At 38.3% G+C, this 25,889-nt stretch overlaps 1 protein-coding gene across 1 annotated transcript in view; it reads left to right on the plus strand.

Annotated features, from left to right (window-relative positions):
* Window positions 1-20,729, plus strand: part of tmem67.S (transmembrane protein 67 S homeolog) — a 36,575-nt gene extending 15,846 nt beyond the window's left edge. Inside the window, exons 14-28 of the mRNA XM_018223860.2 lie at window positions 119-224; window positions 4,102-4,158; window positions 4,233-4,331; window positions 5,616-5,714; window positions 8,448-8,534; window positions 10,500-10,596; window positions 13,400-13,533; window positions 13,946-14,086; window positions 14,771-14,851; window positions 15,981-16,097; window positions 16,317-16,433; window positions 16,647-16,751; window positions 18,100-18,202; window positions 19,634-19,776; window positions 20,300-20,729. Of these exons, the coding sequence (XP_018079349.1) occupies window positions 119-224; window positions 4,102-4,158; window positions 4,233-4,331; window positions 5,616-5,714; window positions 8,448-8,534; window positions 10,500-10,596; window positions 13,400-13,533; window positions 13,946-14,086; window positions 14,771-14,851; window positions 15,981-16,097; window positions 16,317-16,433; window positions 16,647-16,751; window positions 18,100-18,202; window positions 19,634-19,776; window positions 20,300-20,380 (1,567 nt within the window). The 3' untranslated portion in view covers window positions 20,381-20,729. The remainder of the gene's footprint in view (window positions 1-118; window positions 225-4,101; window positions 4,159-4,232; window positions 4,332-5,615; window positions 5,715-8,447; window positions 8,535-10,499; window positions 10,597-13,399; window positions 13,534-13,945; window positions 14,087-14,770; window positions 14,852-15,980; window positions 16,098-16,316; window positions 16,434-16,646; window positions 16,752-18,099; window positions 18,203-19,633; window positions 19,777-20,299) is intronic.
* Window positions 20,730-25,889: the final 5,160 nt, after the last annotated feature.

A 25,889-nucleotide genomic window follows, 5' to 3' on the forward strand; every position in this document is an offset into this window, starting at 1 on the left:
TGGACACAGCACTAACATTTAACTGCTTAAATGTTGTGCCTGCAAGTATGCTGTTTGCTGCCAGACTCTCTCTGTTCTATTGAAGAGCAAAATGTTGATGATATTTTAATTTTTACAGCATTAGACTTGTGCCTGACACTTACAAGGGGATAATTTACCCACCCCTGATGACTGTGGAATATGCAGATGTACAGCTGCAAAATCCAGAGTCCCAAATTGTAAAGGTAAGATTTTGCATCAAATAGGAATTTAAAGCACACGTTACACAAGCACTAAGGGGCCCATTTACTAAGGGTCGAAGTGAATTCGAAGTGAATTTTCGAATTCAAAAACGTCGAATTTCGAAGTAATTTTTGTGTAGTTCGACCATCGAATAGGCCAAAATTCGATTCGAATTCAAAAAACTTCCAATATTCGACCATTCGAAAATGAAGTACTGTATCTTTAAAAAACTTCGACACTTCGCCACCTTAAACCTGCCGAATTTTTTAGAAGTCAAAGTATTTTTTTTTAAAAAATCGTTTGAATCGAAAATTTAATTGATCGATCGACCGATTTTTACTTTGATCGAAAAAATACTTAGACTGTCAAAGTATCAAATTCGATGGTCGAATTTTGAAGTTTTTTTAACTTCGAAATTCGACCCTTAGTAAATGTGCCCCTAAGAGTCTCCTTCATTATTCCATTCCTTCGTATCAATTCCCATATAGGTTCAGAGTTGTCTGTCTTCTTCCTACTGTCCCTCCAAGTCTCTTGATGTCTTTACTGGCTTATATAGCATCTGAAATAATCTTTAAACCTAATTTTTATTATTTGACTGCTTCACTTGTAACTGCTCTCTGCATTTTAACATACTCCAGGTATAGAACCTATAATGCAGAATGTTTGGGATTTGGGGGGTTTTCAGATATGAGGCCTTTACATAATTTGGATTACCATAGACTAAGTCTACAAAAATGTGAGACATCACACTGCTCTGCATGACATATATGGATGAAGTCCATACAGCAAATTAGTTAGGCTACCGTTGGTATCCTAGAAAAAATATGTTTAGTGGGAGCACTTACCGGACACCAGATTCAAACGTGCTGCACAGCTAGCCGCCATCCCATGCGGTCAAAAGGATCCCAAGGATAAGAAGAAAAAACAGCGGAGCACCGTGAGAGTCCAGTAAAAGTATTAAAAAAATGGAATTTTTTATTCAGTAAACATGTAAAAACAGGTTACAGCAGCAGTCAACCCTGGCTGCCCGCTTAACGCGTTTCGTGGCGTCCTGCCACTTCATCAGAAGCTGACGGCAGCCAACCTTCAACTCCTTAAAAACCCTCCAAATAAACACGCCCACAAAAACCATTAACCCCATCCAGCCCAAAAGAATAATAATGCAATGGTACTTAGAAAAAACAAGCAACCCTCCCTATCAGAACAGAAATAGTCAAATATACACAAATACAAAATAACAAAATAGTTCGTGCATAAATAGCATAATTTGTAACAATGTGATTAGTGTAAAATGAGCAACAATATATATAAGAGCTAGACCATTAGATCCCAAGTCCCAACCCACAGAATTAGTGAATAAATTATCCCATTCCAATAAATACAAATAGAATGACATAAATAAATCAGCCAAACCAAAAGCATTACCCACATGAACAACCCAAAACAAAATGTATACAAGAGCATTAATTAATCCCACCATAATTATTAGTAAAAACATGATAATTCCCATTCCCTATTCATCCCACCATATGCTTCAGTGGTTCTCAACTGATGAATCCAGAACGCCTCCCTAACCAACAGCCTCCTATCAAGATCCCCACCCCTCACGTCAAATTGAGGCTCATCTATAATTTGAAATTGAATATTCATTACTCCTTCATGTTTATCTAGGATGTGTTTAGCTACAGCGGATTTACAGTCATTTCTACCCACCGCCGAAATATGCTCAAGAATACGTGTTCCTGCCTTTCTCAATGTTTTTCCCACATATTGGGACCCACATGCACATGTGACCAGATAGACCACTCCCTTTGATGTGCAGTTGAAATATTTGTTAATCTTAAAGACTCTCCCTGTATTAGTAGCTGAAAACTCTTTCGAAACCTTAAGAAATCTGCATGATTTGCATCTTGTTCTACCACATCCGTAGTTCCCTTTATACTTTAGCCAGTTTGTAAGAATTACCACGGTCTTTAGAACTGTATAAACTACGTGAAATCCATGATGCTACATTGCTATTTTTTCTAAACACAAAGGATGGTCGTGTGTCCAACACCCTGGCCAGAGTCGAATCCTGTAGCAACACCCCCCAATATTTCCTTACACTGCGTTGTAATGACCATGTTTCTTTACCATATGTAGTACAAAATTTAACCCCTGTATTCCCCTGTTTCGGAGTCTTAGGCTTCTTATGCCGTTTAGAGCCACAGTCGGACAGCAATCTCTCCCTATCCATAGCCACTGCCCTCTCATAGGCTGATCTCACCACACTCATCTCATATCCCCTTTCGATGAAACGGTCCCATAATGCCATAGCCTGGGAATGAAAATCATCCCATGTGGAACAAATCCTCCTTAGACGTATAAACTGGCCTATGGGAATCCCTCGCAAACATGCCGCAGGGTGTGCACTCTCTGCATGCAGCAGGGTATTGCGGGTAATGGGTTTTCTATACAAATCCGTACAAATCCTCCCCTCCCTAGCCATTAGCATTATATCCAAGAATGGAATACATGCATCTTGTGTTTCCATAGTGAATGCCAACCCCGTAGTAGTTTATACAGTTCTAAAGACCGTGGTAATTCTTACAACTGGCTAAAGTATAAAGGGAACTACGGATGTGGTAGAACAAGATGCAAATCATGCAGATTTCTTAAGGTTTCGAAAGAGTTTTCAGCTACTAATACAGGGAGAGTCTTTAAGATTAACAAATATTTCAACTGCACATCAAAGGGAGTGGTCTATCTGGTCACATGTGCATGTGGGTCCCAATATGTGGGAAAAACATTGAGAAAGGCTGGAACACGTATTCTTGAGCATATTTCGGCGGTGGGTAGAAATGACTGTAAATCCGCTGTAGCTAAACACATCCTAGATAAACATGAAGGAGTAATGAATATTCAATTTCAAATTATAGATGAGCCTCAATTTGACGTGAGGGGTGGGGATCTTGATAGGAGGCTGTTGGTTAGGGAGGCGTTCTGGATTCATCAGTTGAGAACCACTGAAGCATATGGTGGGATGAATAGGGAATGGGAATTATCATGTTTTTACTAATAATTATGGTGGGATTAATTAATGCTCTTGTATACATTTTGTTTTGGGTTGTTCATGTGGGTAATGCTTTTGGTTTGGCTGATTTATTTATGTCATTCTATTTGTATTTATTGGAATGGGATAATTTATTCACTAATTCTGTGGGTTGGGACTTGGGATCTAATGGTCTAGCTCTTATATATATTGTTGCTCATTTTACACTAATCACATTGTTACAAATTATGCTATTTATGCACGAACTATTTTGTTATTTTGTATTTGTGTATATTTGACTATTTCTGTTCTGATAGGGAGGGTTGCTTGTTTTTTCTAAGTACCATTGCATTTTTATTCTTTTGGGCTGGATGGGGTTAATGGTTTTTGTGGGCGTGTTTATTTGGAGGGTTTTTAAGGAGTTGAAGGTTGGCTGCCGTCAGCTTCTGATGAAGTGGCAGGACGCCACGAAACGCGTTAAGCGGGCAGCCAGGGTTGACTGCTGCTGTAACCTGTTTTTACATGTTTACTGAATAAAAAATTCCATTTTTTTAATACTTTTACTGGACTCTCACGGTGCTCCGCTGTTTTTTCTTCTTACCGTTGGTATCCTGGCTGGTCCAGCATTACACTCCCCCCTCTAGCGCAACATAAGCTTGCAGTTTTCTTCCTAATGTATTATTCATTTTGGGTTAGTGTAACAGACTTTTATTAGCTAGATGGTGGTATCTTAACAGATAAACTATGCTTGAATGGACTAGCAAAAGGGAATGCTTTCTTGGAAATCAATATTGTGGTTATCTCTTGAATCAGTTGGTTAACTTTCATGATTTTCTTTCCTGCTATAGGTTTCCTTTTCAGTAAATTATGAAATGAGACTATTGGACTCGATGAAAAAAACTGACGTAAGTCCTGCACAGTTGCACTGCGTATTATTTTATGTGTCGATTATTGATTAACCCCTCTCTTGGTATTTTAGGTGGCGATTGGGGTACTAGGGGGACTGGCTGTGCTTTGGTCTCTTCTGAAAACTGCAGCTTGGAAGAGAAGAATTGGAAGCTCATTTATTGACTTGCAGGTGTGTGAAACCTTGTGATCTTTTCTAGAGTTAAAAACTTCAGTCATAATTTGGTATTACTGCTGTGTTTTCTGCAGAAAACATGTAACACAAGATATGAGACCTTATTCCTAATAGCTATCCTTATGCACTTGAAATCATAGGGGCAGATTTATCAAAATGTGAGTCCAGATATTACTATATAAAAACTAATCCACATTCTTACATTTCTAGAAGGATATTTATCACCGGGTGAAAATTGGAACTCACCATTTTATAAATAAGCTTCCAAAAATCCCATAGAAATACATGGAACATGGGTCAGTTTTTATTTATTAAAATCTCACATTTTGATAAATCTGCCCTATAATATCTATCCCATAATTGTTTAAATAACTCATATAGTACAGCTGGAAAGTTGGGAATACCAGAGGCGTAATTACTGTACAGCAGACCCCACACACTCCCTCTTCTGCCTATGCTATACTGTCCTTCCTGTGCCATTCACGTTTCTTCAGCCTTCCTTATGCCTGCGCAAGTTAATTTCTGATTTGTGCTAGGGATGCACTGAATCCAGGATTCGGTTCAGGATTCGGCCCTTTTCAGCAGGATTCGGATTCGGGCCGAATCCTTCCGGCCAGGTGAACCGAATCCTAATTTGCATATGCAAATTAGGGGCAGGGAGGGAAATCAAGTGACTTTTTGTCACAAAACAAGGAAGTAAACACATTTTGCCATTCCCACCCCTAATTAGCATATGCAAATTAGGGTTCTGGTTCGGTATTCGGCCAAATCTTTTTTGAAGTATTCGGGAGTTCGGCCGAATCCAAAGTATTGGATTTGGTGCATCCCTAATTTGTGCACAAGGCATGGGTGATCTTGTTGGCAGGGGTATAACCAACAATACAGCTCCGTATTGAGGGGGAGCCCTGAAACTTTTTTGCTCGGGGGGGGTCTTGAGTAAGTTCTTACACCAATAGTGTATCCTGAAATCCTGCAAACATGGTACACAGCCTTTGAGTTATTAGAATAGAAGTCTCCTGTCATTAGCGGTGATGTCTGTGTGCCATAGGCCTTATATCTTGTGCATACCCTGACTATATCTCATCGTTCATATATATTGCTCGTATATTTCTCATATATCTCAGGATTTGTAGTAGTAAGTCTTTTGTTGCCTGCTAAGTTGTTTTTAGGTGCTCTGCTCAAGAAAGTTTAGAAAACACCAATATTTGGCATTCATATACAGCCTCCTGCTTTAAACTGTGATTTTACTGTAATATTCACACGGATTCATTTTAATTCCAGACTGTGATTCACTTTCTTATATTCTATGCTGGGGCCTTGGCAGATGTGTTTTTTCTCGTGACATTTGGAACTGGACTTTATTGGCTCATTTTATTTAAAGTAAGTAATTTTTTGTAACCCACAATCTTGCTGTAACAGATGCAAGTATTACAGGAAGGTCTTAAAGGAAAAGGAAAGCCCAAATCACTGGTGCTGCCAATATGTTATACACCCCCCATTGAATCCAGTGAATCAAATACACAAAAAAGCAGCATTGTGCCCCTACCTTACCGTTCCCAAACATTCCTAGGCCAGGTGGGGAGGCCTGTTTATCAACATTCTAATTTTAGTACTTTTAGAGGTTTTTGAAACCATAAAAAAGTAATAGGTAATGCAAAAACCTCAACATTCTTCAGCAAAAACAAACCAAAAAAAAAAAAACCTCTAAAAGCTTGAATTAAAGATTTTACAATTAGAAATAGAGTCTTGCACGGGTCAATTTTTTTAAACCTGTACCAGCAACCCGCAATTAGAGCCGCTTCCTAACCTGGGGGACACGCGAACCTGGAAGTGACATAAGATTTGCCCAGAAGTGACGTCGCTCCGGAATCTTCCCAATAAAATGTAAAAACTGGACAAGGGTGGGTCGGAGGGATCAAGCCCGCACCTTTGTTGGGTACCCAACCGGGTTACCAGTGGACTGTCTCCACGGCCAAGAAATCTGGGATTTTTTGCCCAAAACCCAACCACTTTGCGGGTATTCCGTGAGTACCCGACCCGATGCAGGACTCTAATTGGAAAATCACAAAATCCATTGACTGCTTGCATGGCTGTGACAGCTTTTAGTTGGCAAAGCTTTGTATTCGTGTTTTTCGTGTATCTTACGTGTAATAGGTTACAATTTTTTTCATGGTTTAAAATCATTCATATAATTCATGATTTTTAGCGCTAAATAAAAATTATTCGGGGGAACGATTATAATCAGACATTCATAAATTGTCCCCTTAGATTTGCACATGCATAGTAATTCAATAATTTTATTCTACTGTGCATACATGAGTCTAAGACTTTGAAAACTGTAAAAGCTATGTAAGATGGTGGTGCTGTGCTGCATTTCTTTTTACCATGGGCTGGTGCATTTTGTTCCTAAAAATATGTTCGGCACCCCCCCCCCCATTCATATTTTTCTGTCCTTAAAATTCCTGGAAATGTTTCTTATAGCCACATTAAACCAATTAGGATTGATACTTTGATGATGGAAGCAGCAGGAACTAGGCCCTCAGATGATCTCTCATTCTCAATTGATCGGTTAAAAATCGGACAGTGCATCATGTTTTGAGTCTGGTCTTTCCATTCTAAAAAAAAAAAAGGGCTTGAATTAAGAAAGGACACCCCTATGAAGAGGCCCACATAACACAGAAACCCCTAATATACCCATCACAGTTACTTGCATTGCATTGCGATGTTCCATTCCTTATTGAAGTCAGGTGTGCAGGGAATTGTGAGGAGGATTGTTGGAGGATACAGAGGACAGATGGCTGTTAATACAAAGTAACAGTAGTCAGCCAGCTCAGCAAAGTAATCAGAGAGATCAGTAGGAGAGCAGGGGGCTAGGATAAAGAGAACTGTTCCAAACCATTAAAAATAATGAAAAGTCTGCATATTTTTTAACTGATGTAAATTGCAAAGTTGCTTGGAAGTATGTTAACTTTTCAAAAAGCTTATTGTTTGTGTGGAGTTCTCCTTTATTTATATCATTATGCTGCTGCAGTTTATCATTATAAGCTCTGCAATTATACATCTAGTAAAGAAATTCTTTACACATCTGAGACTGCTGCTTTGATCAGCATATTGAGGCTTCCATGTATTGCTATCTTTATTTGACAGTACAGGTATGGGACATGTTATCCAGAATGCTCGGGACCTGGGGCTTTTCAGATAATGGATCCTTCCCTTAATTTGGATCTTCATACTTTAAGGGGCCGATTCACTAACTTCGAGTGAAGGATTCGAAGTAAAAAAACTTCGAATTTCGAAGTGTTTTTTGGGCTACTACGACCTTCGACTTCGAATCGAACTATTCGAAGTAAAAATCGTTCGATTATTCGACCATTCGATAGTCGAAGTACTGTCTCTTTAAGAAAAAACTTCGACCCCCTAGTTCGCCATCTAAAAGCTACCGAACTCAATGTTAGCCTATGGGGAAGGTCCCCATAGGCTTGGCTAACTTTTTTTGATAGAAGGATATTCCTTCGATCGTTGGATTAAAATCCTTCGAATTGTTCGATTCAAAGGATTTTATCGTTCGATCGAAGGAATAATCCTTCGATCGCACTATTTGCGTTAAAATCCTTCGACTTCGATATTCGAAGTCGAAGGATTTTAATTCCCAGTCGAATATCGAGGGTTAATTAACCCTCGATATTCGACCCTTTGTGAATCGCCCCCTAAGTCTTAAATCATGTAAACATTAAATAAATGCAATAGGCTGGTTTGCTTCTAATAAGTTTGGATCAAGTACAAGTTACTGTTTTATTATTACAGAGAAAAAGGTCATAATTTTTAAAAATATGGATTATTTGAATAAAATGGAGTCTATAGGAGACAGACTTTCCATAATTTTCTGGATAATGAGTTTTCGGATAACTGATCCCATACCCGTATAGTGAGACTTCAGACTATAATTTTGCAGATATGCCATGAGGAAGAATCATGATCTGCATAGTACTCCAGGGCTGCCATATATTTTCTTTAAATTAAATACATTTATATGTATCAGGGTGAGTTCTGCTTTTATTATATTATTTTAGTTCAGGATTTGCTTATTCAAAACATTTTGTTTTTCCTTTACAGGGGCAGCGGTATGTTTCTGTTCTGTTACCAGTATCTGAAGAAGAATATAACTTTGTTTCTTACGTCTGGTGTGCATTTGCTCTAAAGGTACACTTTTCCGCTGCTCATTCTTTTACATAGGGTGCTTTTTGCTGGGTGAAAATTAGAATTCTGCCCTTGATAATTACACTTCTAAAAATCCCATAGGAATGAATAGCAATTGTGTGAGGTTTTTCTGTGGTGTTCTCTCATCTCACACTTTGACAAATCTGCTTCTTAGTGTGGTTAGTGCTAGGGATGCACCGAAACCAGGATTCGGTTCGGGATTCGGCGAAGAATCAGCCTTTTTCAACAGAATTTGGATTCGGCCGAATCCTTGTGCCTGTCCGAACCAAATCCTATTACTAATTTGCATATGTAAATTAGGGGCAGGTAGGGAAATCACGTGACTTTCCTTCCTTTCATGCCCCCTAATTTGCATATGCAAATAAGGATTCGGTTCGTTATTCTGCTGAATCTTTTACCGAGGATTCGGTCGAATCCCAAATAGTGGATTCGGTGCATCCCTAGTTAGTACCAATGTTTACCTTATTATACTATAGCAAAATATGGCCTTTATTCACAGGGTAGTGTCACATCAGCAGACAGAAAGACAATTCATGCCTCTCTGGTTTATTAGTCTCATTATCTATTCTGTGCCCTAACTCATTTATTCTGGTTGTATTTTTTCATAGGCTGACTTGCCTGGCTGTCTCTCCTGACCCACACATTATTTCTACACAGTTATACTCCCATTTATTAGCTTTTTTCCGCAGCTATCTGGTTCCTAGCAACCGGGTAGTGGTTTGAATGATAGTTTGAAAGAAGAAAAGGAGAGGGCCTAAATCGAAACATAAGTAATATGAAGTAGTCATAACAATAAAACTGAAGCCTCACAGAGCAATAGATTTTTGCCTGCTGAGGTCAGGTGTCCATTGAGGTGGACTCTATGCCCTACTGAGAAGACAAACATTGCTTGTTTCCACCAATGAAGCCTTAAAGAGATTCATAATTTTTATGGTTTACTTTTTATTTATAAATTACACTGTTTACATTGAAAATAATTCACTCTACTATATAAAATATTATTCTTAAACCAACAAATGTATTTTTTTAGTTGTAATATTGGTGTGGATTCAGCCATCTCAGTCTTTTCTGCCTGATTCTGAGCTTTGAGAAGGAGACAGCACTTCAAGATGGAATTGCTTTGAGACTGCTTTTGTTTCTCCCCTTCCCTTTGCATTTAACCACAACCTATTCTCATGTCTACCACTAGGTGGAGCTATGCAAAGCAAACAAATCCTTCAGCAGAGCTAGGGAGCTGCTTATCTTGTTAGCTACCCATTGTTCTTTTGAAAGGCTATTGGGGAGTGAAGGGAGGGGGTGATATCACTCCAACTTGCAGTGTAGCAGTAAAGAGCGACTGAAATTTATCAGACCACAAGTCACATGACCTGAGGGCACCTGGGAAACTAACAATATGTCTAGCCCCATGCCAAATTTTAAAAGTAAATGTAAAAAATCTGTTTGCTCTTTTAAAAAATGGATTTCAATGCAGAATTATGCAGGAGTAACACTATTAACCGATTCGTTTTTTTTTTTTTTAAAAAAAAAAACATGTTTTCCTGTGACAGTATCCCTTTAAGGAGAACCTTAATTCATTAATTAATTAAAAAAAAAAATGTGAAAAGTTGCTTAAAATAGGCCATTTTATAACATAGTTAAAGCTTACAGCTTGAAGTTATACTACCCCTTGAATGGGTAGGCTTAAAGCTAATAGTGTTGGTAGTAGATGTAGTTACAAGCATCTAGAGACTGTAGTTTGTCCATATCAACATACAGGCCCATAGCTATGATTTCTCGAAGGAAACCACTGCATCCACATGTGGATATCACAGCAGCGATCTCTTCCATGTTTCGAACACAGGGGTAGTTTTCACTGGCTATTTCACAGCCATTAAAAAAGTTGTATCTGTCATTTGAGCATTATTAGACCCTAGCGAGCCATAATGAGTCATTTTTTTGTGTTTTTAGGCTCTGCAGTTCCTGCACAAAATTCTGTTACAGCTTTCAATAGACATCTTTTTCATTGACTGGGAAAGGCCCAAGGCACGAACTCAACATTCTGAAGGTGAGCTTTATGGGCATTCTTCTTTGTACATGTATTAAGTACATATATCCCCTTACTGACATAAAGTGCCTCTTAACAATGTGCAATGTGCTGCAGTACATATCACAGGTAAGTAAGGCACCCAGCATTTAGCTACACCCATTGCTTAACAGACAGGGAGCAGTACTTATCTGATATATATTTTACTGCCACTTTTTTAAACTGTGTATATTGTTGCATTTTTTTTGCACTGAGGAGATGGAGAACTGTGCTGCTTTGAAACATCCATGATGAAATCATGCCTTTCACTGCATGTAATCTTTTCTAAAATAACCTAAGTTTATCCAGGTTATTACCAGAAATGTATAAACTTCATATGTAATGCAGTAAGCATGCAGTTGGCCACAGTTTTGTGCAGAGCATATTAAGGGGCCGATTCACTAACTTCGAGTGAAGGATTCTAAGTAAAAAAACTTCGAATTTCGAAGTGGTTTTTGGGCTACTTCGACCATCGAATGGGCTACTTCGACCTTCGACTACGACTTCGAATCGAATGATTCGAACTAAAAATCGTGCGACTATTCGACCATTCGATAATCGAAGTACTGTCTCTTTAAAAAAAACTTCGACCCCCTAGTTCGCCATCTAAAAGCTACCGAACTCAATGTTAGCCTATGGGGAAGGTCATAGCCAAGTTTTTTTGATCGAAGGATATTCCTTCTATCGTTGGATTAAAATCCTTCGAAGGATTTAATCGTTCGATCGAAGGAATAATCCTTCGATCGTACTATCTGCGCTTAATCCTTCACTTCGATAGTCGAAGGATTTTAATTCCCAGTCGAATACCGAGGGTCAATTAACTCTCGATATTCGACCCTTAGTGAATCGGCCCCTAAGTGTATGCTTTGGTTCTTAAGCTCTGGAACTTCTGTACATCTAAATAAGCTAAAAGTAATTTGCCCTATGCAATAAGTAAAAACTGTGACCACTTACAGTATATCGGGCAATACAACATATTTAGCAACTACAAAGGTCATATTAAAATATTATGTTTTATTTTTATAGCACTCAACTTTTTAAAGCAGCGAATCACTATTCACCTCACTCCCTGTCTCAGTCGATCTGATAGTCTAAGGTCTGTACCACATATGCACATGCTAGGGTCTGTTTCATCAGGGAGGTCAGCAACCATAAAGGGATGTTCCTTGGCTGCCTACATAATAATAAACACCCCAGCCCACCACTGGATTTAGCCATTGAGGGGGGAGGGGGTAAATCTCTTTTCAGTGATTGGCACATGTGGACTGTACAGCACATGCAGCAGTTGGTGAGAGAAGGAGACAGATGGAAGTCCAATGCCTAGAAAAGCACCAGACCTTAACCCCTGGGTGACACATCATGCAATCAGTATGTCAGTACGTTGTGGGGGTCATTAATTAACATAGAGCATTCAATCTGCATCTGGCAACCAATGCTATTCTAGTAAGAAAAGCTAATTACTGATTGATTGTTGTGAGTTACTGCCCAGGTGTAAATGTGCCCAGTGTTGATAAATGTTGAAAAAAGTCTAAAATATAAGGAACAGAGCTTATATTTTATTTGACTTTTTTTAATTTAAATTATCAAAATTCGATCTAATTAAAAAAGAAACTACAATTAATTAAAATATATAGACCAATTTATTCGAATAATCAATCTCCTAGATAGAATCCTATAGCAGTATAATATAATGTCAAATTAACATACATAGGGGTACAATATAAACTACAAATTATCAACTTAATTATTCAGCCCCATCAAAAGTTAATCAAGTATTAGCCAATGTATTAGGACCTTATACATATACTCACACACATATATAGATCAAAGATGTATATAGATTTATAAATCAATCCATAAATTGGTAAAACTTTCTACATTAAAAAAAGTTCTTTCTACATTAAAAAAAAAAAAAGGTCCGTGGCCAAGTTAAGACACAACCCTCTTCAAAAGAAATAACTCATCCCGGCCAGGATTTATGCGACTTACAAACTGTGGAGTTGGCTCTCCCTCACTGACGCTCAGTAAATATCTTCCAAAGTGAGAGACAGGCGTTCTCCTTCTCTCTCAATGCTCCATACACCCAAAAAGGCCCCCAAGGGACAGAACACGACAGGGACCAGTTCTAGCCGAAGTCACAATTGAACAACGCGTTTCGCGCACCAGTGCTTTATCAAGGAGAAATTCCTGGTGACTTCAGCAACTCAAATCAAATAGAAGTGCTGTTCCTTATATTTTAAATTATTGATTGTTGCTACTATCCCAATTTTTTTTATTGATTTAAGGTTCTTAGCAGCTTTGTAAGCAGTAATTAATTGCACATTGTCCACCAGCACGAATTAGTGTTTAGATGTTGAAATAGTTAAGATATTTATGAATGAGTAAAGCTGGCCATAGACGCAAAGATCTGATCGTACGAATCCTCGATTTTCGGAATGTGTGTGGAGAGTCCCGACATTTTTCGTCCGGCGGAGATCGGTCGTTTGGTCGATCGGACAGGTTAGAAAATTTCTGTCGGCTGCCGATAATATCTCTGCGTGTATTGCCGATCGTACGATTTTCAGAGGGAGACTGTCACCAGCTTTGGTCGGACATAGATATCGTACGATTGCTGTCAGGGGCAGAACATTGCTGATCTGTTCTTTAACTAATCTGACTGGTAAGACTTTGATCTGAATGGTTAGTGGCGGGTCGGGAGATGGGAAAGTCTGATCGTACGATGATTCTTACGATCGGATCTTTGCATCTATGGCCAGCTTCAAAGGCCACCTTTTTCTCTTATCAGGCAAGACAAAGAACAGTGGTGCACCTGTGAGCATCTGGAGGAGTTACTTCATAGCAAACGAATGGAATGAAATTCAGACAGTGCGGAAAATAAGTCCCATCTTTCAAGTTTTGGCGGTTCTCTTCTTTTTAGAGGTAGTGAACTCATATCCCTGTTATATGTAAACCTGGAAATTGTAATCCTATTCAGTGCTTTCCCGTCTCCTAAGGCAGCGCATAGGTTGTGTGTTCTGAATTTTGCAGAGTTTGGTCTGTACTTGTAAAAGTCATTCTCTTTCCTGTGTCGCCAAGCAATAATATATGCAAAGGAAAAAAACATCCACAAAGTGGGATTGGCTACTTTACTGTGTTAACATTTTAGATTTACCCTTTCCGCTAACAAGCCATCTTACCTATTTTTATATTCCCTGTTGCCCCCAGGCTAACCCTTATTGTAAGTAAACCATTTATTTTAATGTTAGAAAAGGAGTGAGCTCCCAACCCCAAAGAATTTACAGTCACTCACTAAAGACACCCAATATTATATATATATTTATTCATCTTGCAGATCGTTGGATTTAAACACCTGGCACTAATGGATCCATCTTCTAGTCTTTCAAGAAATGCACAGGATTACATGGCTCCCTGGAGCCGCATTTTAAGATACGGTGTGTCAACTGCGCTTTGGCTGGCTATTGGCTGCTTGCAGGTACCCTCTAGCAAATCATTAAAGGAGAACGCAACCCTTAAAATGAATATGGCTTAACATGCCATATTTTATATCATGAACTTATTGCACCAGCCTAAAGTTTCAGCTTGTCAATAGCAGCAATGATCCAGGACTTCAAACTTGTCACAGGGGGTCACCATCTTGGAAAGTGTCTGTGACAATCACATTCTCAGTGGGCTCTGAGCAGCTGTTGAGAAGCTAAGCTTAGGGGTCGTTGCAAATTATCATGCAGAATATGAGTTTGACCTGTAATATAAGATGATGCTACAGGGCTGATTATTAAATTCTTTTGCCAATTGCACTGGTTTCTGTGCTGCCATGTAGTAATTATCTGTATTAATTACTAATCAGCCTTATATTGTGACATTTCTATTCTGTATGTATTGTACATTGTGAGTGGGTCTGTAAACTCAGTAAGTGACAGCAGCACAGAGCATGTGCAGTGAATCAGCAGAAAAGAAGTTGAGGAGCTACTGGGGCATATTTGGAGACACAGATCTTTACTGCTAAAGGGCTGTGGTTGCCTTGGGCTGGTACAGAAACCTAAAACATAATGTATAAAATGTCTAGCCTACTTCTTTAGTTAGGCTTTAGTTCTCCTTTAAACCTTCAATACATTGCATAGAGCCGTTAAGCTTTTAATACATTCTGAATTTCTTGCAGGTCCTCTTCTTCTCTGCATTTTATGAAAGATACGTGGAGGACAAAATAAGACAGTTTGTTGATTTATGTTCGATGAGTAATGTAAGTTTTTTTCCTCTAATTTATTTCCCAATTTGTATTAGTTCTGCAGAAAGCTGACTTTTCTTAATTTCCCCTTTTTAAAATGAAACGGTTATTTGCTGTAGTTTCCATATCAATGTTCAATTAAACTTATTGGCATATTATCCAAAACTAACCGCACCTTACTGGAAAGTCTTTTAGATTGGGTTCACATACCACTGCGGTAAGTTTATTCAGGCAGAAATATTCTATCCGTTTTGGAAAGCTGTTCAGAAATATTTCAAATATTAAAATCGGATTATGAATACCATGGCAGAGACCATGACCGTGGGCATTTTAGGTCTACTTTGTGTTTCTTTTCAAGCTATGAGGCAAATAAGCAAATATTGAAGGCCACACTTTATAAGACAACTGAAGTAATATAAATTTTACTCAGGCAGCATCCATATGCACATTTACACACAGCTGCACAGTAGGTTTTTTGATATAAACAGGGAAATTGAAGACCATCCATGCTTGGCCCTTGCAAGGTAAATCAGATTACCAGTGCAAGTACTGTATTTAATAAACTTGAGCTAACAAAACAGTTACAAGAAAGGAAGGTAAAGCATAGTGGTAATCTAATTATCTACCTTTCCAGAACATAGACTAGTTTTAGTTTCCAGTTTGGCCTGTTTAGCTCAAGAAATAACAAAAATCACAGATTATTTTTTTGTAATTAAGGCAAAAAGTATATTTGACACAAGCTCTGTTGAGTGAACACCAGTTGCACTGCCCTTTAAAGGTAAAGGTAAGGTCACACCTGGAGATTCGGGGAGATTTATTCACCTGGTGACCTCTTCTTTGAGGTGCTTAATCTCCCGAACGGCTTCCCCCTGTCTTTCGGCTGCTAGAATGAGAATTCGCCTGCGGCATGGCACTCGCAGCGCTTCTTTTTCCGAAGCTGTTCGGGGAGATTAGTAGCCTCAAAGAAGAGGCGATTAGTCGCCGGTCAACTAAATCTCCCCGAATCTCCAGGTGTGACCTTACCCTAAGGCCATTTAAACGGTCTCACAAGCTGGTCTTGACTTGAATAATAAATTATACTCCCATCTTCTCCATGCCTATGACTATGTTTTTATAAGTTCATGTTTGTTTATCTTTCCTTTAGATATCTCTGTTTATTTTGAGCCACCGCTGCTATGGATATTACATTCATGGTCGCTCTGTGCATGGACAAGCAGATACCAACATGGAGGAAATGAATCTAAATTTAAAGAGGGAGGCGGTAAGACCGCAAAGTATTAAGTATTTGTTTAATTTGTGGATTTGGTATATAGAAACCGATTAAAAAAGGCATGATCACTAATTTCTAACAGTAAACTATAAACTGATATGTTTATGTTTATGGTTGGCTGCTCATAGCAGATCCAATTGTGCAAGCTTGAAAGGCTGACGCTAACATAATGCATTCTAATGTCCCAACAGCATTGTTTTTTCATTGCAGGAAAACCTGTGCAGTCAAAGAGGATTACAACCAAACTCAGATATTCAGACTTTTCAGATTTCTATTTCATCTAGAGCAAGAACACATTTTGACCAAATCCAGGACAGTTTAACAAAGGTATACTTTTAGTTGGTGTGACAGTGTGCACACGTTTTAATACTCATACTCATTTTGTTTTTTTATTAACCACCTATCACTTAAAATATAATGATATAATTTTCATAAGTTGTCTGGTGTTATACAGCTGTGTCATTAGGCTCTTTGCCTTTTCCATTGGACAGTACATGGTATGTCTATGTATAAATAATAATATAATATTTGATTTTGCAGAGCCATGGTCCCTCTAGACTATTCCACTCATCTCTCTCCACTTCTGACCTGAATACCAGAGCCTACAATAGCATGAATAAATTCCTTAGTTCTTTTATTGACCATGTAAGTACAATGATATATCCTAGCGGTTCCTTGATTACTTTATGCATTGTAGGGATGAACGGAATCCAGGATTCGGTTAGGTATTCGGCCAGGATTCGGCCTTTTTCAGCAGGATTCGGATTCAACCCAATCCTCATGCCTGGCTGAACCGAATCATTAAAATCATGTGACTTTTGTCACAAAACAAGGAAGTAAAAAAAATAGGGTGTGCCTCTCTCCCCACCCTCATTAGCATATGCAAATTAGAGTTCTGTATTCTAGCTAAATCTTTCATAAAGGATTTGGGGGCTAGGCCGAATCCAAAATAGTGGATTCAGTGCATCCGTTATGTATTGTACTGCTAAAAGGAGAAATAAAAAGGAATATAGCTAGCCACACTGTATTTTATGAACTGTACATACTGAACTATAGCAGCAGAAATGTTCAGCAGCCCTATAACATTAATGATCTGCAGGAGCACTCCATTTTAGCTTTTGTTTTGCTATCTTTTCAATACCAGTGTCATTGTATCCCCTGGTCAGCTAAACTGGAGATGCTGTTAATCCTTTATCAAAACTAACGCTAACATGGCTGGTTATTAGAATGTAAGCTCTTTAGGCAGGACCTTCTTTACTGTGCAATCTTATATGTTCTACGTATACGTCCATTTATTGTGCAGGGCTGCAAAATAGGTTTGTGCTTTATAAATACATGATAATAATAATCATTCTGGTGCAAAATGCTCTGGTTTCCGAGCTGCTTTTTATATGAATGTGCATTGAATCAGCAGAAAAGAAGATGGGGAACTATTGGGGGCATCTTTAGAGGAACACATCTACACTGCTTAAATGCTGTGGTGGCCTTGGACTGGCAATAATGCCCAAAAAATATGTAACATTTCTAGCCTACTTCTTTGCAATGGTACCTTTTACACTTATTGGAGGATAAAAACAGTTTTTGTTTACTTATAAGAATGTAGGTAGGTTATATAGCACCCCTCAACAGACACCTGATTTGCTGTATCATAGCAAACAAACCCAGAACACCTATTGTCCTACTGAAGGCACACAGACTTGTATGTAGAATAGTGGTTACCTGGTACACTGCATGGAATGAGTTGGGCAGCACTGGTCTAAGTTTTACCCAACAATATGAACTTTAGAATGTCTGTGCACTTGCTGCCATTGTATTCCACTCCCTTTATCTGCCTTTAGTTTGCTAGGGGAGTGGCTTTTTTAATCCAGTCACTATTTGTCTTGTTAGGGACAGTGGAGGATAGTCCTTATCCACAAGACTGGACAAAAACCACTAACTGGGTATAGTGGATTTCCAATCCATAAAACTACTTTTTTTTTATTCTTCACTTTAGGCTTTTAAAGAAGTGGATTACTTTGTGAAAGACAAAATGCTTTTAGAAAGGCTGCTGAACATGGAGTTCATGGAACCAATGGATAAAAGCATCTTTTATAATGGTATGGTCTCACCACTGATTAACCCAGTAAATAGAGACAGGCAAACTTTAGCTCTTTGTATTTTATGGAGAGTTGTAATTTAGCAGCAACTGGTATGCCAGAATAAGTCTATCCCTTCCAGCTATTGGATTGTAATACAGGTATGGGACCTGTTATCCAGAATGCTTGGGACCTGGGGTTTTCTGGATAACTGATCTTTCTGTAATTTGGTTCTTCATACTAGAAAATCATGTAAATATTAGATAAACCCAATAGGCTGGTTGTGCTTCCATTAAGGATTAATTATATCTTAGTTGGAATCAAAAGTACAAGGTACTGTTTTATTATTACAGAGAAAAAGGAAATCCGTTTTAAAAATTTGGATTCATTTATTATAATGGAGTCTATGGCAGGTGTCATGAGTCACAAAAGATGTGTTTGGCTGCACAACACTAAAGAACATAGAAAATATTGGCTACAGAGTCTGCATTTAATATATAGTACATGATAGAGACCTCTAGTGACCAAAAAGAAGCAATACATTAAACTCCAAGATATTTCTCTAAACTCATGCTGTTTAAATGATATCATATTAAAATATACATCAATAACCGCACATGGAGCCTGACGCGTTTCGTGCTTAGAACGAGAAAAACTCTGGCACTCGAGGCAAGTTGAAATGCAGGGTTCCCCCTTGCTTTTATTTCTTGTGCACGTCTGCACAAGAAATAAAAGCAAGGGGGAACCCTGCATTTCACTTGCCTCGAGTGCCAGAGTTTTTCTCGTTCTATTAATATTGGGGGCTGCCGTACCTCTACCCTGTGCACCAGGCGTTCTCTGTGAAGTTATTAGAGTGTGCTCTGCTTTACCTTGTTCCTGTTAGCGTTTCGTGCTTAGCAATTACTGGGTTTGCATGAAATGCGTTAGTCTCCATGTGGGGTTATTGATGTATATTTTAATATGATATAATAAATATATTTTTCAAACAGCATGAATTTAGAGAAATATCTTGGAGTTTAATATACAACACCAAAACCTAGCTCTTTGTAGACCTAATATTTTGTAATCTGCTTAAATACGGACAATTAGATGTTCTGAATGAAGTCACATAGATGGGAAGTAGGGACTAAAGTAAATGGCTGAAATAAAGGAAGTAAATGGGTGGGGAGAACGGTGACTAGAGAAGGGGTTAACAAATTAAAGGTAAATATAATGTTACAAAAATATCTTAAGACAGGGAACAGAGAAAAAAGGAAAAGCAAGCGCCATTGCAAGGTTAGTGAGACAGAGGAGGAGAGGAGGGGAAGAAGAAGTGGGATGAGAAGAGGGTAAGCAGAAAAAGAAGGGGCTTGGGTGGAATGGTGAAAAGGATGCCCTAAACAAAAGTGAGTGATTGGTGTAGTTGCCCATTACTAGCCTTTCCCAGTACAATTCTGCATTTCTGTTCCACAGATGAAAATCATTCCTTCACCGATGTCCTTTTTTATGGAAACGAATCGACTCTCCTCATATTTGATACCTTATTCTTCTGCGTTGTTGACGTTGCTTCACAAAACTTTGTTCTGGCTGCCGTCCTCACTTACCTACAGCAAGAGGTACTGTATGTCTGCCTTGTCTGCTTTACTGTAGGCGCTGCAAGGGTGGGGTGGGGAAGAGATTTACTATAACCTGTATTGTTCATACCTGTCTACCAGCATTTTAGAAACAACAAATCTATGGCTGATGGTTTGGTTGAATATTTTAGCATCTAATAGAAGAATATAATAAAATGTGTAAGGTTTGCTGCTGGTTTAGTTACCCATAGCAACCATATAACTGGTGTTATATATAAGCAAGTGGTAGCTAAAAACTACATGATGCTGCCAGTCTGGGAATTAGATGACCAGCCAACAGATAACTCCCTTGTATAATGAGCTTTTGCTTATCTGTACGCAAGAAGGGGTGAAGGGAGGGGTTGTTTATACAGAGCTTCGAATGTTCAGCTAAACTAATTCTGCTTATAAATAGTAAGATAGTATATATGAAATAATAGTAATTATATTGTAACTGCTTAATTTTAATTAATATTTTTATCTTATACCTTTGTCATTATTTGATTTGTTTCTCCTTGTGCTTCAGTTATTCCGGCTGTTCCGTAATGCGGTGGGGAAGAAGAACTTGGCTTCCAAAACCCTGATTGATGAAAGGTTCCTTATCTGAGAAAAAAGAAATGTGTTTCAAAAGCTCAACTGGGACATTCCAAAGGCAGTATTTTTTTTTATATGAATTTAAAGATATTTTTGTATCTTTTCAACTGGATAAGAGTATCTTAGTTCCAGAAAGTGGGCATGTCAAGCTTTTTAGTCCAAAATGATAGTCGCGGACTCCACCGGATGAAGTTAAATACACGTGCGAACCAATATGTTAAAATAAATCCATCTTTATTGTGTAATATTTAAAAATAGTGGGCAGGGGATGATTTACTCGCTGAATTGACTTTATCGTCACGAAACGCGTCGAGCAAATCATCCCCTGACTATCCGTCGACTATCATTTTGTACTATTTGTTTGCCGTGGCCAGAGCGGAATCTGTGGACGCACCGGTGGATGGATTGCCTGCGTGGACTCACTGCTCCTACCTTGCAATGCTTTCCTTCTCCCTCCAATGTCAAGCTTTTTACAAGGGGTCTGAACATGAGTAACACCTTTGAGGACTGATGAATTAGTAACTGTATGCAGAGGGAGCTGGTGTGTGGGCATAGTAAGCCCAGGGTGCAAAGGGAAGGGCTGCAGCTGTGGCTTAGTGGGCTTGCCCATGACAACCAGTCCGATATCTGATGCATTTTTTTTTTTTTTTAACTTGTAGTAGACCAATAAGTACTTTGTTTATATTAGTAATTGCACTGGGGCAAGTGACTGTGTTGGTAAATCTGCTCCATTATCTGCAGTATTGGAAGAAAATGTACCATTTAATATCAAGGCAACCTCCAGCTGAATGCTGCCTGAGTCTTGGGTGCTTTAATATAATCATACCAGCTGGAGAACTGTAGTCTTGTTTTATAATAGTACTGGTACTGGACACCACTACCACTTAGGATAACACTATAGGGAGCAGGATATCCCTCGTCGAGTAGAAAATAACATGTAAATATTCCTTGTTTTTACTTTATATATTTCTGTACCTAACAGGACATTGTCTCACATTTAATGTAAAGTGTTATTAACCTCAAGCAAAACACAGTATTTACCTTAAGGTATTAACACAGGTCTCCTGATTATTCAATCATAGTAGCAGTATTATATGGGCTCAGTGATGTGCATCTAAATCAGAGATCCTCAACTAGTAACTCATGAGCAACTTTTTGCTCAGCAACCCCTTAAATGTTGCTCCCAGTTGCCTCAAAGCACTTGCTTATTTTGGTTGCATAAAAACCAAGTGCACTCCCCAACAGAACTTCCTATAGACTGCCAGTCCACATATGGGCTACCAAATGGCCAATGACAACATTCATTTTGCACCACCCAGTAATATTTTTCAGGCTTGTGTTGCTCCTCAACTCTTTTTACATTTCAGTGTGGCTCTCGGGTTAAAAAAAGGTTGGGGACCTCCAGATTCTAACCCATTTGCAGGCTCTTGCGCTGGACATTTTGACCTGTCTGCATTAAGAGGCAGATTTATCAAGGGTTGAATTGATAATTCTAAATTCATGGTTAAAACTATGGTCAAAACTGTCAAATTCTACTAGGAAGTTATTCAAATTCAATTCATGGTTTAAAAAATATGTAATTCGATTTTCGAGATTTATCATACTCTGGCTCTTTAAGAACTCAAACTTGACTATTCGCCACCTTAAACCTGCCGAATTCCTGTTTAAAGGAAAACTATACCCCCCAAACAATGTAGGTCTCTATAAAAAGATATTGCATAAAACAGCTCACGTGTAAAAACCTGCTTTGTGTAAATAAACCGTTTTTCATAATAATGTACTTTTCTAGTAGTATGTGCCATTGGGTAATCATAAATAGAAAATAACCATTTTAAAAAATAAGGGCCGCCCCCCGGGATCGTACGATTCACGTTGCACACAAACATATCTAACAAACCATACATGTTAGGTCACATGGGCCAATTAACAGACAGAGTTCTGTCTTTTGCTCCCACACTTCTTCCTGTTACAGTAAGATCTGCAGTATTTCTGGTCAGGTGATCTCTGAGGCAGCACACAGACCATCACGAAATGGGGGTTCAAGGCAAGAGATGTAAAAGGGCAATATTTACTTAAATATATATTCCAGTTTGGTGAGATTCTTTAATATGCCACTTAATATGATATAAACTATCTGTTGCTTAAGTGTTTATTCAATAGGAGACATCCAGGGATCAATCTGAAGTTATTTGCAGCCTTCCTGACATTCCTTTCAGAGGAAAAACTTGTATCAAATTTGAGTTTTCAAGTCGATCCTATTTGCCCTAGTTTTACAAATTAGATTTTTTTGAGTTCATGAGAGTTTATGGGAGTTTTTAAAAACTCGCATTAATTCGATATTCAGCCTTTGATAAATGTGCCTCCCCATGTAGTACTGGGATCCCAATTAGGGGTTTGGCATTTTTCACTTTGAAGCCCAGTTGTCATTTTGCCCTTGTCCCAATAAATGTTTTTCTTGTTTCCACTAAAGTACCATAATGTTCCACCATCGAAATGATCACTGTCATTTACTGTTTCCATGTCTGCAGCCGACCAGCCTTTATATCCAAGGTGGAAAGGACTAAAGGGAAAATAACAAGTGATCCTTTCTATGGCCAATAGAAGTGCAGATTTAGAGGCACATTTAACAAGTGTCGAATTTCGTATTCATGTGAGGTTTGTTTTAAACTCCCATAAATTCGGCTAGCCGAAATGTATTAATAAAATCGAACTATTTAAATGCATTCAATTTAAACGACACAAAACCTCGAATCGAATTTGATTAGAATTCGATCAAACTCAATTCTACGTTGATCCCTCGACCTCTCCCATTGTCTTAAACAGTAATTCGGCAGGTTTCAAATTCGAATTCTTAAAGGGCCAGAGTTTGATAAATCTCTAATTCGAATTATTTTTAAAAAAAAAGCCTCAAATCGAGTTTTGTGAACTCCCTAGTAGAATTTGACAGTTTAGACCATAAAAAAAAATCGAATTTGAATTTTCAATTCAACCCTTAATACATTTTCCCCCTTAGTGTACATTTTACTGCAGTGACTCGTAGGAATAACAGTCCTATACTTGCATTCCTTTCTAGGTTAAATGGGGTTAATCAGGCTGTGATCATCTCAGGGTTAATCTGGTGATCCTATGTCCAGCTGGCCTGTAGATATGCAACAGCCTGGAGGCTTTATAAGACCTGAAATGTTGGTATATTTCATTTGTTTTTCAAACTGTATTCACAGTAATAATAATAATAATATTCATGCTTGGCCAGATAGAGGGCAAGGTGGGAAATGATTGGCTGGATGTCTGATCATACCCTGTGTTTAGCCAAGCATTATCATTGCATTGATTCATTGGGAATTCTTGTTTGGCCAAATAGTTCTGATCCAACAGGTGGGTCTGTGGCCCATCTGTCAGATACAAGAACAGGCCCTTGACAGTCCAGTGACTTTCTGTATGTGTTGAATTCAACCAATTGTCTGCTATTCCCATTTTTCAATCTCCTTTGCTTATGGGCCACATAATCAGTTTCAGGGACCACTTGCACAGATTCTCATACAGTGTACAGGTGTGGGACCTGTTATCCAGAATGCTCGGGACCTGGGTTTTTCCGGATAATGGCTCTTCATACCTTAAGTCTACTAGAAAATCATGTAAACATTAAATAAAACCAACAGGCTGGTTTTGCCTCCAATAAGGATTAATTATATCTTAGTTGGGATCAAGTACTGTTTTATTATTACAGAGAAAAATCTTTAAAAAAATTTGGATTATATGATTATAATGGAGTCTATGGAAGACGGCCTTTCCGTAATTCTGACCTTTCTTGATAACGGTTTTCCGGATAATGGATCCCATACCTGTATTAAAAATCTGACTGTTCGGTTGAACGTCTTTACAGTAATAGCTAATGATCTAAATGCATTTATTCACACAGATACTGTTCTCTATAACTGTATGATAATTTATAATGCTATATTTATTATTTAAATGATGGGTGCATAAAGAGATCCCTCCTTAATTTGGATGGATCTCCATGCCTAAAGGCCTATTGATCATCCTGTGTAAAACATCAGAAAAGAACATCACTGGTGCGCTGTGCAATAGGTTGGCGCTCTAAAAATACATGTTAATAATAATAATGTTGGCCAAAGCAACCAATCAGCAATTAGATCTCAACAGTCACCTACAAGTTAGAATACAATAGAGATGATCTGATTGGTTGCTATGGGCAATATCATTGGCAATGTTTATCTCCAGTGTTTTACATAGCGAGATAAATAGAACCCTAGTCTTAAAAAAAATAAATAAACACTAAATAAACCCATATCTGCATTTTGAAGGGCAGAAAGGTACAATTCATGTTTTTTTAGTTCCTCATAGGAACATTCCATGTTTATATATTGCTTTTGTCTAGTGCAACTTCAGTTGTTTCCTTGTATTCATGTAATTATGTACCTTCTTACGTATTCTGAGATGTTCCAGTTAAATCTGCCAAGACTCTTTTGTATTTTCAAGTGGATTAAATATTTTTACAGATACTTGTCTTGTGAATAATTGGGTGTGGAAAAAAAATAAGTTCGGAATAGAAGAAACCGCCACCAATTGCTTTTGATTATACTGAAACCCGGGGACAGATGTCCTATTAAAGGAAGATCAAGGCTCAGAAATGATTCGACATTCAAGGTTATGAGATTGTACACGATTGTATTTATATAGCTTTACAGATGTAAATACAAACTAGTGTATAGTTATTGTAAACTATACAATTCCGAAGTCGTCTGAAGCTTCCTCGCGAGGCAACTTTGATCGACTTCGGAAAACTAAGTGTTCCGAGTGCCATCTGATTGGCGATTTATATTCTAGCCGGCGGGAAGGCTTTTCAAGGAGATAAGTCGCCCGAAGAAGAGGCGGATTGTCGCTGGCTGACTAATATTTCTGGGAATCTTAGCGTGTCACCACCCTTAGAAGGTGGAAAATGACACTTTATACTTCAATATAAGGGAAACGGTCACACCTAGAAAATAGAAAGTGATTGGAAAAGTCTTTATTTCTGGTGAACAATCTGATTCCAACTGAACTGAAAAAAAATGTGTTTAAAGATGAGCATGACTTTTCATAAAATGTTTTGTTTGGTGAACCACAGAAGCCGTTTGGGCCATATAGACAGTTAGGGCCACAATATGAGGTGAACCATGACAGGGTATGGTGGCTTAGCAATTGTACAATCACAAACGACAATAGAAACACTTGTTGTTGCCATGAGCCTAGGCCTGACTTTTTTAAATTTAGCACCGTAAGATGAACTATAAATGGTATATAAATACATGTTACTAATAATAACTATAAATGATAAGGGCTTAATATTACAGCCTTAAAGGGGACACACCGTGGACCCTGCATGTATTGTTAAATGAGCCCAAGGTGTAATTCTTTACAACACATTGACTATGGGGTATACGGCCACTAAATATTTATCATTTATAGCCATGGCCGCCAACAGGGGGTACAAGTGTACCGGGCCTAAAGGGGGGCCGGCT

This window comes from Xenopus laevis, chromosome 6S, assembly GCF_017654675.1.
Source record: "Xenopus laevis strain J_2021 chromosome 6S, Xenopus_laevis_v10.1, whole genome shotgun sequence".
Lineage (NCBI taxonomy): Eukaryota > Metazoa > Chordata > Amphibia > Anura > Pipidae > Xenopus > Xenopus laevis.